The sequence below is a fragment of the Mesocricetus auratus genome, unplaced genomic scaffold, assembly GCF_017639785.1.
Source record: "Mesocricetus auratus isolate SY011 unplaced genomic scaffold, BCM_Maur_2.0 Super-Scaffold_100008, whole genome shotgun sequence".
Classification (NCBI taxonomy): Eukaryota; Metazoa; Chordata; class Mammalia; order Rodentia; family Cricetidae; genus Mesocricetus; species Mesocricetus auratus.
Genome location: NW_024429192.1, coordinates 83,749,942 through 83,763,155, shown reverse-complemented (window position 1 = coordinate 83,763,155; position 13,214 = coordinate 83,749,942). Strand labels below are relative to the sequence as shown.

The window sequence follows — 13,214 nt, the reverse complement described above, 5'->3', positions numbered from 1 at the left end:
ATCTCTCCAGCACCCTTGCTCACCTTTAATCCCAGCACCCAGGAGGCAGAAGTAGGTGGATCTCTATGAGTTAGAGACCAACCTGGTCTATAGACTGAGTTCCAGGACAGCCAGGGCTACACAGAGAGACCCTGTCTCGAAAACTAACAAAAAGTTGTAAAAACGCCACCCCTAAAAATTACCCTTACTGTTATGATCAGGCCTACCAATGCAGTGATTCCTCGGTTCCTGAAATGTTCTAGAATGTATTTACAGGAATGGACCCGGGTTTTGAGAAAAGACGTGTTAGCTCTAAGTCCTCACCTCTCACCCTGAGGCAGGAGCAAAGGGTAGGGGAGTGGAGCAGGGCCTCCCTGCACTACAGGCCTAAGCAGCTGCCCAGAGTCCACACCTCAGCCTAAACCACCACTCCACAGCCCAGCCAGAGCACAGACATCACCAATGCATGACAGGAAAGGGCCATGCGGAGGCACATTTTAAAATTATAACAAAAGGCCCTTTGTGAGTGTGAAAAATATAGCTGACTCCATACATTGATTTATGAAAAATAAATTTATTACATAACACCTTGTTTTTAACAATGTTCAATTTTTTATTCAGAATACTTGTGTCATTCATGTAAAATAGTTTGATACAGTACGTTGTATGTTATAGCTTTTTACTTTCCCCTCAAAAATTCTAAGGCTCTCCTACTCCTTCTCCTTTGCTGAAGTAAGGGCACCCCAAAAATGTGCGAACAACTTTTTAAAAAGAAAAGTCAACTGAACAAAGTTTAAAGAGCACTACACTACCCAGCCTTAAATCAGGACAAAAGAAAGTGAACTGGATGCCGTGCCTTTTTAAGGAGGTTACCACTCATGCTTTTTTCATCAGAAAGCATGCTCACAAATCAGCAACACCAACGAGAGAAAAATAAAACACTGTCTGTGACAATCATTTCAGCTTGCTGAACCAAACAGGTTTATATCAATGACAACATATTTAATTACTATCAAATAGCAGCTTTAAGACCAGTCAAGTCATAGGTTGACAATAAAAACAAACCTCTAAGTTGGAAATTAATCTTTGGGAGTTCTGAAACCTGTCAGTAGAAACTATGTAGTTCTTTTGTACTTTCAAAAACAATCCAAGCAATATTCTTGGTCATAAAACACTGATTTCTGTAGAAGATGAATCAACCCATTGATAAGACACTAAAAAGAAAGGTGTACCAAAATAATCTTTTAAAGTCTCAGTTATTTTGTTAACATAATCTGTGTTTCAAGTACCAGTTAACCCTTGCGTCTTGTGTGTACTATTGGTCAGATAACGCTGTTCCACTGAAAGTCACCACACACGAGGACAAATGCTTGCCCTAGCACATTTCACAGCTTCAACTGCTACAGACTGTCACTGAAAACTATGCTTGGTCAGTCTGAACCCTGTCAAGTAAACTATGGAAGTAGCAAACCCACGACACAACTGTGCTAGCACTTTCTTTCAAGTCTAACTCCAAACTTAGGTACAACCTGGAAGCTACCACCCCAATCTGTGACAACTGGTGGAACTTGGCTATTGGACACTGTGAAGATGTGGTTGTACAGTACATTCGCATGGCCCACACCAGGTTCCCGCAGAGAGCTGCAGCCAGCTCCGCAGCATGAGCAACAGTGCACTGACAGACTCCAGCACAGCTCAGTACCGATGTGTCTGATGTGAGTACTGTGGAGGCTGCTGGGAGGTAGCTGAGTATCCCATGCTGCTCTGGGGCTGTGATGTGCTTGGTCCAGGGTTGGGATAAGCAGCATGTGGATTGGAACGCTGGAAAGAAGAATGAGGGAAAACCATGATTCAGGAACTTCTCGAATAGCCTAGCACCATGCCAGCAAGGCTGACAGGGGACTGAAGCGTTGTTCCAAGGAAGCAAAAATGTAAAACTTTCTGCAAGGCACTAGCTTTAGAATTAAAATAATAAAACAAACAAACAACAACAACACAAAAAAACCTCACAACTGGCCCTTATAAAACAAAATGGAACAAGAGCAAATAAAATCCCAGTTCTTTCAATATTAGCTTCTCTTTAGGAAGGTCAAATATAGGACATAAAAGACACCAATTTATATGCTGGGGAGATTTTATCATATCTTGTGACATGAGCATGAGGACCTTAGTCTGGATATCCAGAATCCATGTAAAACCCAGTAGGCATGGCTGCTATTTGTAATCCCAGAACTTGGGAACAGAGATGGGCTCTCCAAGGGAATCTGGCTAGCCAGACAATCAGCATCTGCAAGTTCCAGGTTCAGTGTGAGAAACTGCCTCAGTGGAAGATAACTAATGTCAATTTAGGGCCTCCACACATCCACATACATGCACACTCATGCCCTCACATCCACACGTGTCCAAGTATATAAACACATATACAAACACAAGCACAAAAACCAGACACAGTAAGTCCTTAACAACCTGCACCCAACCATGTAAGGGCACTCACTCTTTAGTGAATGACAGAAGACTGTCAGTGATGATGACAAGAACAAAGAGAAATAACCAGCACCGTCTATGCAGTACTTCTATAGGCAGGCCACCATGTTCAGGCCACACAGTCATTCCAACCTTCCCAAACGTCACATTCTGATCATTGTTCCAACTCTGTGAATGTGGATGCTGTCTATTTTACCTTTCTTATCACATTTAAGACATGGACAGCATCTAAATCTCCTACTCAAGTCTAACCCGAAGAAAGTGCGATGGCTAAGGGTGAAAGCCTTTGCTCTCCATCACTCTTTTATACCACTCAGAATCTACTCATCAAGTTTGGGTCACTGGGTAAATGCTAGACACATCAAGTCTAGGAGGACTTTCCAATTTCATTTTACAGGTGAAAAACACTGAAGCCAAGTGGTGTGTGTGTGTGTGTGTGTGTGTGTGTGTGTGTGTGTGTGTGTGTGTGTGTACACTGAGGGTGATACTTATTCGATTGCTTTCCACTTTATCTGAAGCAAGGTCTCTCATTTGAACCCAGAGCTCACTGACTTGACTAGAATTCTGTCTATGCCATGGGCTACCACGTCATGCAGCACTTGCGTGGATGCCGGAGTCTGAATGCTCGTGTGGGAGTGCTTTCCTTGCTGCACTGTCTCCCAGCACCAGCAGATGCTCTGTAACATGCCGCAGAGGTCCCAAGCTACTGGATTGCCAACCATGGACTTTCGACTCCAAGTCTGTTCAGAAGTCAGATCCCTTTCTACTTGTCTGTCGTCTTCCATACCTGTAATATTCCATGCTGACGTACTTTAACAGGTACACCAAGGCTACTTTCGACCACACTTTGCAACAGATCCTTTAGAAGCCCCAGAACAGCAGGTCAGTATGAGACACTTGTAGTACCTGATAGTCGGAGGTCATGATGAGTCCACCTGAGGTAGTGGTAGGAGGGACAACTCTCACTTTTTTCAGGGGGGGCCCCTGTGCGTGGCTGCTGTCCTGGTTCCCCGGATGGCCAGTTCCATTAGTGTGGTTATTGCCCTGCTGCTGCTGCTGGTTCTTCTCAATTGGTCAAACAGAAAACAGTTCAACTCAGAAGGAGAACCAAAGGTAGCCACACCCAAAGGTCACAGAGGTGGCCACCTCTCAAAGATCACAGAGGTGGCCACAAGGAAGGCACTGCCGACTGTAATTTAATACTTACTTTGTCTCCTTTGTCATCAGGTTCTTCTTCTGTTAAAAATTCTCGTTTGGGGTAAGGGATCTGACAACCGGCAAAAACACTATTCACAAGAGAAAAGAAAAGAGCTGTCTCACACCTCACTGACACTTTCTAAGACAGCACTTGGTCTCCATAGCTACAGATAAAACCACCTTTCATGCAAGTCCAATGCAAAGAATCCTTTAACCGGGGCTGGAGAGATGGCTCAGCGGTTAAGAGCACTGACTGTTCTTCCAGAGGTCCTGAGTTCAATTCCCGGCAACCACATGGTGGCTCACAACCACCTTGAATGAGATCTGGTGTCCTCCGCTGGCATGCAGGCAGAAGACTATATACATAATTAATAAATAAAATATTAAAAAAAATAATCCTTTAACCAAAGGCACTGCAGCAGGTAGTGGGAAGGCCCTTCACTATGTAACCATAATCAATAGTCACCCAACAGGACAGCTCTCATTGGTGCAAACAAAGTATCTACCACTGCTCAGTGTTTATCTGCCCTTCTCCAGTTAGAACAAAGACGGCAAAGAGAACATGAGCTTATTTAGGAACACCAGAACCCGCGTGTGGCCAGTGAGTAGGAGTCACAGCAGAGTGAACCCTTCAGTAGTAAATGGTTGACTGCTGAAAGGAATCCATTTCAGCATTGGCTCTGAAGTACAAAGACCCAAAATGACATACTAAAGCATGAAAGCTCAGGTCCCTCAGAGGCACGGCAACCTCTGAGGAAGAGCACTTAAAGATGCCAGCGTTGGGGAAGTCAGCAAATCCACCACTTACTCTGATGTGGGAAGTGGGTCTTCTAGGAAGTAGGGGTCCTGCATGGCCTGCTCTGAGGTAATTCGCTTTATTGGGTCCATAGTGAGCAACTTCTGAAGCTGAAATCACAAGTCACAGAATTATCAGTGCATACTCCCACAAAAACATTAGTGTACTATCCCTAAGCTTGTATGTCAGTACCCATGAGGGTACACAATTATTACTGCAACAGCACTCACAATCATCTCATGGTGACTACACTTACACCTCCTGACCCTCCCCAGTGCTTTTCCCTTCATTATCCACACAATTTCCAATGACTAAACTTGTATTTCCTATTGCTTTTCTTTTAAGAGGAGAAAGTGTTGTAATATAAACAATGCAGTCAGTTAGGTTTGTATCCAAATTCAGCATAGCTGCGTTTTAATTTAAAAAGCAATCCTCACAGTTATACCAGGTAATCAAGTACTCAAGGGGTGCACGGAGCTAGAAGTCACCTACTCAACTGCTGAGTCCAAACCCTGACTAGAATTTATTGGCTGAGAGCACCTGGCAGGTGAATTCTCCTCTTTGTAACCATATCTGTCCAGAAGGAGACTAAAAATAGTACAAACTACCACAGCTTGTTTTCAGTATTGGGTGCATATATGGTTCAGACTTGTGATGGTTCTTTATAAAGAGAGCACACCGTAAGTGTGAGTAAGGTAGTAAGTACACTGAGCTCATCCTTGCTACACCCAGAGATACCACACTAGTGTGGAAATGCAGCACTTGTGGCCATGTTTGTTCCTAATGTGATATAAGAAGTCCCAAAATGCCCTGGTATTCTGCAGATTCAGTGTGCCACACAAGCGTTGCAAAGATTTTTTTTTTAACTGAGAGCTGAGCCCAAGCCCTGTTCCCACAGCCTGACAGATAGAGAGATAAGCCCTGTTCCCAAAGCCTAACTGTCACCATGTACAAAACTCAAATCCAAATGGACCAAAGACCTCAACATAAATTCATACACAGGGAACCTTACAGAAGACAAAGTGGGAAGTAGCCTTGAATGCACTGACAGAGGAGACCACTTCCTACATATAACACCAATAGCACAGACACTGAGAGCAACAATTAATATATAGGACCTCCTGAAACCAAGAAGCTTCTGTAAAGCAAAGGACATAGTCAACAAGACAAAATGGCAGCCTACAAAATGGGAAGATCTTTACCACCCCCACATGTGACAGAGGCCTGATCTCCAAAATATATAAAGAACTCAAGAAACTAGACATTAAAAGACCAAATAATTCAATTAAAAACCGGGTATAGATTTAAACAGAGAATTCTCAACAGAATAATCTCAAATGGCAAAAAGACTCTTAAGGAACTGCTTAACAACCAACCTTAGTCATCAGGGAAATACAAATTAAAACAACTCTGATCTTACATCTCTCAGAATGGCTAAAATCAAAAACATCACTGACAGCTTATGCTGGAGAGGATGTGGAGAAAGGGGAACACTCCTCCACTGCTGGTGGCAGTGCAAACTTGTACAGCCAGTGTGGAAATCAGTATGACTGTTTTATCAGAAAATTAGGAATCAATCTACCTCAAGACCCTGCAATACCACCTTTGGGCATATACCCAAAGGAGGCACATTCACACCACAAGGACTTGTTCAACTATGTTCATAGCATTATTTGTAATAGCCAGAACCTGGAAACAACCTAGATGTCCCTCAACCGAAGAATGTATAAAGAAAATGTGGTATAGCCTGGCGGTGGTGGCTCATACCTTTTATCCCAACACTTGGGAGGGAGGCAGACAGATCTGTGAGTTCGAGACCAGCCTGGTCTACAAGAGCTAGTTCCAGGACAGCCTCCAAAGTCACAGAGAAACCATGTCTTGAAAAAACAAAAAGAAAAAAAGAAAATGTGGTATATTTATACAATGGAGTACAACTCAGTGGTAAGAAACAATGACATCCTAAAATTTACAGGCAAATGGACAGAACTAGAAAAAAAAATCCTCAATGAGGTAACCACAAAACAGAAAGAAAAATATAGTATGTAGTAACTCCTAAGAGACTACCAGACATAAAACAAAAGATACCCAGCCTACAATCCACAACCCCAGAGAAGGCAGATCCCTCTTCCAGAAACAGATGGAAGCAGATGCAGAGATCTACAACTAATCATTGTGTCAAGCTTCTGGAGTACAAATCTAAGTGAGGGAAGACTGATAATATGAACAGAGGAGTCAAGACCATGATGGGGAAACCCACAGAATCCGCTGACCCGAGCTAGTAAGAGATCAGTGACTTTGCACTGTCAACTGGGGAACCGGAAAAGGAACTAGGCCCTCTGAACACAGGTGACAATGCAGTGGCTTGGACAGTATATGAGGCTACCGGCAGTGGGTCCAAGATCTAACTCTAATGTACAAACTGACTTTGTGGAGTTCATTCTCTATAGAGAAATACCTTGCTTAGCCTAGACACAGGGGGGTAGGGGTGGGGAGGTGCCTTGGTCCTCCCCGAGTCTGATGGGACAGACTTAGTTGACTTCCTAGGGGAGGCCTTACCCTCTCTGAGGAGTGGATGGGAGGAAGGAGGAGAGAGGGAGGAAGAGAGGGGGAACTGGGATTAGAATGTAATAAATAAATAAATTTAAAAAAAAGCCTAACTGAAAGAGAACTGAGCCCTGTTCCAGAGCCCAACAGACAGATGTGAACAGGAACCTAACGACCTGCATTTCCAACAAGTTTCCAGCTGGACTTGGATCGCAAAGTAAAAAATTAATAGATAAATTGAGATTTAGGGAGTGATGACTCATAAAGGATTAAAGGCCATAAAATATTTTTAAATGCAGGGATAGTAAAACTCATTTAATTTAATGATCTTTAATCATTTTCGTGGAGGTATCTTAAAAGAAAAACATCTTTTGGGTTTGTTCTTTAAAATACCAACACTTGGTCAGGTGGTAGTGGTGCACACCTGTGATCCCAGCACGAGGGAGGCAGAGGCAGGTGGATCTCTTGTGAGTTCAAGGCCAGCCTGGTCTATAGAGAAGAGTTCCATGACAGCCAGGGTTACACAGAGAAACCCTGTCTCTAAAGACCAAACAAGCAAAACAAAAAACCCCAACATTTTCAGTGGGATTAAGTAAGAACTTCTGGATGAGATGGAGATTATCAATAATTAAGACAGTTTACCCCAATAAAATCAGACAGAGCTGGGGTACGGCCTGGAAGTAAAGCACACACAGGCACACATGGGGTTCTGGGGTTAAAGCCAAGAATTACAATAAAAAAATTTAAAAAAAAATCAACACATAAGCCACAAGGACAGTCTCTCAGGTGCCACTAGTCTTAGACTGCAGGGAGGCATGGGACTTGGGGACGGGCATGGCAATCCAATAATGCCTTTTCATCTGACAATATTTTGTTAGGATCAATAAGTCTTGGGTCTTGAAGGATTTGACTTAATTTCCCAATTTGGATTCTGTTGCAAATACATTTGAAGAAATTGTTATCATACATCTTCGATGTGGCAACATGGCAAGTTAAGCACTGTCTTGCAAAATATGATGTAACAGCCAAGGATGACAAAGAAGCAAAAATATTGGAGGGAGAAGAAAAAGCATAAGCAGATCAGGAAGAGCTGTTTGCCCTGTGGTTTATAGCTACTATGAAGGAAAGTCAAGGAATCCACATCTAAGAGTATGCTGGAACACATCTTAAAAGAATCTTAGGCCAAGCAAAGATTTCATATGCATTTTTAGTTAAAGCATCACAATGGACAGTCTGCTACAAACGAAGTGAGCAACAGCTGAATCCAAACCCCGCTGGTGTACTGGCTCTTTCAGAGTTTAGCCTGAGTCCGTTTATACAACAAGCATCCCATTCCTCCAGAAAATGGAGTAAGACTGTCAGCAAAGGGCTTTTAAGACTCAATTTGATGAGGTAACTCAAGAGCTAAAATTTTGTAAGCCATTTTGAAGTAGCTGACAGTATAAAACTATAGGTACTGTTCAAGGCGACTATCTAAGGAGGACAAGGACTTGGACATCATTCCCAAAACTGCATGGAAAGACCTCAAGTGCAGAGCTATAAGTAGAACGATGTCTGAGTGGCAGGAGTGCTAAGTGATCACTGGTTTCATTCTGCTGCTGTCTCAGCTTACCAAGTGGAATGCTTTACTATCAGGTTTAACTTTATGCTTTTCCATATACTTGATAAGGCTGCAGTTGGTGTACCTGAAAGAGAAACATCCACATTAGATCAGGGCTGAGTTGTACGTCAGCTGATAGCTCCCCACACACAAGTTTGATCATAATCAATAAGGAACACACATCAAAGACGCTCAAGCATCATAAAATGGCAGCATTAAGCTGATTTTAGACTTCATTCAGTATCCACCCTAGTCTTTTGCGTGTTTTTGTTTTCTGAGGTAGGGTTTCATGTGGCTCAAGCTGGCCTGCAACTCCATGTGGTATGACCCTGAACTTCTGACCCTCCTGCCTCCACATCAGGTACTGAGACTGTAGGTGTGCACCACCACACAGCAATAATAATGACTTGTGACTTTTTCTTTTTCTTTCTCTTGGGACAGGTGTCATGTAACCCAGACCGGTCTCAAGTTCACTACAAAGCTGAGCATGACCTTGAACATGGGAATGCCCGCGTGTGCCACAAGCCCAGTGCTGGGGATCAGACCCAGAACTTCATGCACTACACCAACTGAACCACACCAGTCACGCCAGAGTGGGTACTGATGATGGAATTTAAGACAATTTCATGAATACATCTTAGATAATATTTTTCCCACACAAATTATATCTTAATAATTATTTTGAATAGCATTTGTGCCAAAAGTTTAACTCAGCCTTAACAGTATAAGGTTATATGTATAAATACTGGATTTTGCCTGCCCCTGATCTTATAGCTAAGTAAAGTGAAACACTCACTTTTCCCTAATTAATACTTGCTTTCAATTCTATCAACTTTAAATGGGTAGGCAAGTGGCAACCAGCAAGGTTTTGTATTTTTTTTAGCTGTGGCACTTCCCACTAATACCTGGCTTCTAGAACGTAGTGAATATGGAAAGACATGAACTGATTTTCCCTCATTTCCAGATCAGCTGCTGATGAGAGTCACCTTTCAGTCAAGTTGTTCTCTTACAAAATGAGAACATCATAACAGTATTTATGAGTGAGTAAAATTCGTCAGTAAACCTGAGTGAGTGCTGTGGCATACTGAACATATAATTTTATTATGACTATTCTGGAAAAGTTAAAATCAACAAAGGGTCCATTTTCTTTCCAACTTACGTATTTCTTCTGAAATCTTTCATTAATGTTGAATGTTCGGGCATCTTTTTTATATCTTCCCAATCTTTATCTGTGAAACACATTGATAGATGTTTATGTTGCCTAGGCTCCTAGTCTCAAGAATGCTAACAAAGGCTACCTGACTTGGAGCGCTTTCTAAGAGCCTGGCTCTCACAGGAGTGCTCAGCTGCAGCTACATCCTGAGCTGGAAGGACAACCGTGGCCTTCCAGCTCTACACCCACTCAAGTGTCAGCCTACACTTGTTCTGTTCCACCATAGCCTGCCGGTACCGTTCTGTCACTAAAAGGAAATAAATCACAAATAAATATGTTACTAAACAGTCCTATTTTTCTATTAGTAAGCCCACTTACTTTTCCTCTTTCTTCAAATTTCTTGGTTCCATCAGCAAGCAGTATCTTTAACTGAGAAATCTACGCTCTTTTCTCTGACTGGCTCAGCACATGTTTCTGGACTGCAGCCCTTCACATCCTTAAAGCCCCTCCTCACACTGTCAAGGCAAATGGTGGGACACAGCACAGATACCAGTACCTTGGCTACTCCTAGTATTATTGTTCAAGAGTGTGGGCTATGAAGACAAGAACGATGCTCTAGTTAGTCTGGGGCAGTACAAGTGCTGTGGACACATGCTAGCTAAGCTGCCTTTCTGAAGCTGGCAGTGGCTGTTACCAAGGACCTGCTAGGTGCACAGATTGTACCAGGCAGCTGAGAACACTGGCTATGTAACTTCCACAGACATCACCCAGTGTAAATTAAATATTTACTTGAACTTTAAAATGGAATTTTCTCAACTCCTTATTTGCTCTAGTTTCTCTGCTTTGTCAACTTCTCAAGCTAAAAATCTTAGAGTAACCATTTAGTTTTTCCCTCAATTATACACTTGTTTTAAAAAGTTGTTTATCTGTCCTTAGTATGTCTTTGCGGCTGTGGTACTGTTATATGTGGCTGGTTGTCTGACTTCAGTTAGGTCACTCTCACTGAAATTTTTAATGTTCACAGTCACACTAGCCTTTCTAAAGCAGAGCACAAACTTCTCTGTTTACAACTCAAGGGTCTATTACGGATCCTAGCTGGCTGCTTCCTGGCTTTGCATTAACTGAGCCATCTTAAATCTATGTCAAGAGTCATCCCTGACTATGGCCCTCATTACTCCCAATCAGCCCCGTATCTCCTTCCCATAGGCCTCAGAAATAGTGAACTAAGTTGGATACAAGAAGAAGAAATTCCTCTCTAGCCATTGAGAAATTCCACTCAAGCCATGTCTATTTTGACAACATCCTAACAATGTAAATGCTTAAGACCTCTGTCTTTTTTTTTTTTTTTTAGACAGGGTCTGTCCACTATGTTGCTCACTCTGTCCTGAAATTTGCTATGTAGGCCAAGCTGGCCTTGAACTTACAGAGATACACCTGCTGCTGCCCCTGAAGTGCTGGACTTAATGGTGTTGCCACCATATCAACAGATTTTATTCAAGATAGTAACTGGAGCACAGGAGTACCCCAATGTGTACTGAGTAAATGAAATTCTTACCCCAGTGAGGCCTCCCCCAAACCACTGGGTAATTCCGGGAGAAGGGACATCTGTGTAGTTGCTTTGCCTTTGCTGATGATTAACAACCCTACAAGGACCCGTGGGATGCACGCCTCCAGCTAACTCTTATCAGTCTTAAGCTGTAGTGACCTAAGCAGCAGTCTCAGTAGACCACGATTTCAGTCATGTGCTTGATTAGCCAACATCATTTCACTTATTATTTTTAGTATTATTATTCTGGACCCCTGGGCAATTTTTGGTGGCTAGTGAATTAATGTTCTGTGGTATAACTAGGATCTGGGATACACCTGAGAGATGTTAACATCTATACATTTTCTCTCTGCTGCAAATGTTGACAATAATAATAATGACAAGGATGAGGGAGCAGAAGTGCTGTCTTCCACACAATGTGGATCTGCACAGCACTCTACGTAACCATAACCTTCAGCCTTTGTATTCGGGCAGCAGCTATGACACATGCTGCCAAAAAAAAACCTTCTACTGCTTATTTTAGTTTACACCGGCAGGAACAAGAGGTATCAAGTTAACCTGCTAATTCAGTTATTGTAAATAGCCCATCATTTCAAATACCAAACAACAAAACAAAACAGCAAACCAAAATGAAACAAACAAACAAAAACCTCATCGAATTCAGAAAACTAAGTATTTTAATGCTGATATTTGAATTCTATGAACTTTGTTCTTTCTCTGATTCTTTGAAAAATGAAAGTCATAAAAACTAAGAATCATGTAATACAAGCTTTCATAAGCCAAAAACACAACCTTTCCAAAGCAGATACCAAACAACAGTGATTGAGAACAAACAACAAAAGCAAGTGTGTACCTGCAGGGAATCCCATTACATTGAATATTCTGTCCAGCTGGTCATGGTGGTAAGGGTTACTAGTTTTGATGTCCTCTTGTCGACAGTGAAATATTGGTTCTGACGTTAGTAGTTCTGCAAATATACACCCTATAGCCCAAATATCTTTAAAAGAAAAAGAAAAGAAAAACAAAAACAAAAACAGGAAAGAGAAAATAAAAAGGAAAAAGGAAAGGAAAAAAGAAAAAGGAGGAAAATAAAGTGCTTCTTTCCAAAAGAAAATGCATTTTTAATTTAATGGGGAGTGCTCTTTTTTTTCTCTGTTTCTTGCACATTAACAGTAATCCCTAGGTAAACAAAACCACTAAATACCACAGGACTCTGTAAATATACCCCCCACCCACCAAGCTTTCATCCCTATGATATCTCAGTCACCCAGTGACTTCATAGAAGCCTCTGTTTATTTGCTGGATCTGGGTGAGTTCTAAATGCTTCAGACATGATTGAAGCTACACAGTTTGCATATGGGACATGGGAACCACAAACAAATAAAACTAAAGCAAAACAAACAGAAAATCCACATAACTCTTGAAATTGGGCACTTGCCAGAATACAGGAACATTTTTCATGACACAATAATTTTATCTTGTTTATTTACCTGCTAATTTTTAAATCCCATTAAGTACCATCTATGCTAACACAAACAAGAAAGACATGTATTCTAGTTCACCTCTTTATGCTACAGCAAAGTTAATTAGAACACAGGAAGAAAAAAAAACACAAACCCATCTTCAAAATGGGTATGCATGCTAAAAATTAGCAACAATTATTTACAGTAGACAAATTGCAAAGTGAATTTCCTTCATTCACGAGACATAACACACTGCAAATGTTCAACAAGTGGTTTCTGAGTGACCTACACAAAACCTGGGGCAAACGTCAATAACCACAGAGACAAATTATAAAAATCACTCTTATATTGAAGCTGGATTACTCAGGAATCTGAGAAACTATTACTTAAGCAGGGAATGAGAAAAAAGTGTTAATTATGAGAATTTCTAAACTTCAACACTGGAACATATT

The 13,214-nt window shown here is 41.6% G+C and overlaps 1 protein-coding gene across 8 annotated transcripts in view; it reads right to left on the bottom strand.

Moving 5' to 3' along the window:
• Positions 1 to 533: 533 nt before the first annotated feature.
• The window catches only part of Cdk8 (cyclin dependent kinase 8), a 71,284-nt gene continuing 58,603 nt past the window's right edge, over positions 534 to 13,214 (bottom strand). For 4 of the 8 annotated variants that reach the window (XM_040751366.1, XM_040751365.1, XM_040751361.1 and 1 more), the window contains 7 exons: positions 12,153 to 12,296; positions 9,760 to 9,829; positions 8,613 to 8,685; positions 4,469 to 4,566; positions 3,671 to 3,749; positions 3,370 to 3,528; positions 534 to 1,800 (listed from right to left, as the gene is read on the bottom strand). In XM_040751366.1, coding sequence (XP_040607300.1) covers positions 1,675 to 1,800; positions 3,370 to 3,528; positions 3,671 to 3,749; positions 4,469 to 4,566; positions 8,613 to 8,685; positions 9,760 to 9,829; positions 12,153 to 12,296 — 749 coding nt within the window. In that variant the 3' untranslated portion in view covers positions 534 to 1,674. The remainder of the gene's footprint in view (positions 1,801 to 3,369; positions 3,529 to 3,670; positions 3,750 to 4,468; positions 4,567 to 8,612; positions 8,686 to 9,759; positions 9,830 to 12,152; positions 12,297 to 13,214) is intronic. The other 4 variants (XM_040751362.1, XM_040751363.1, XM_040751364.1 and 1 more) reach the window with 4 other exon arrangements.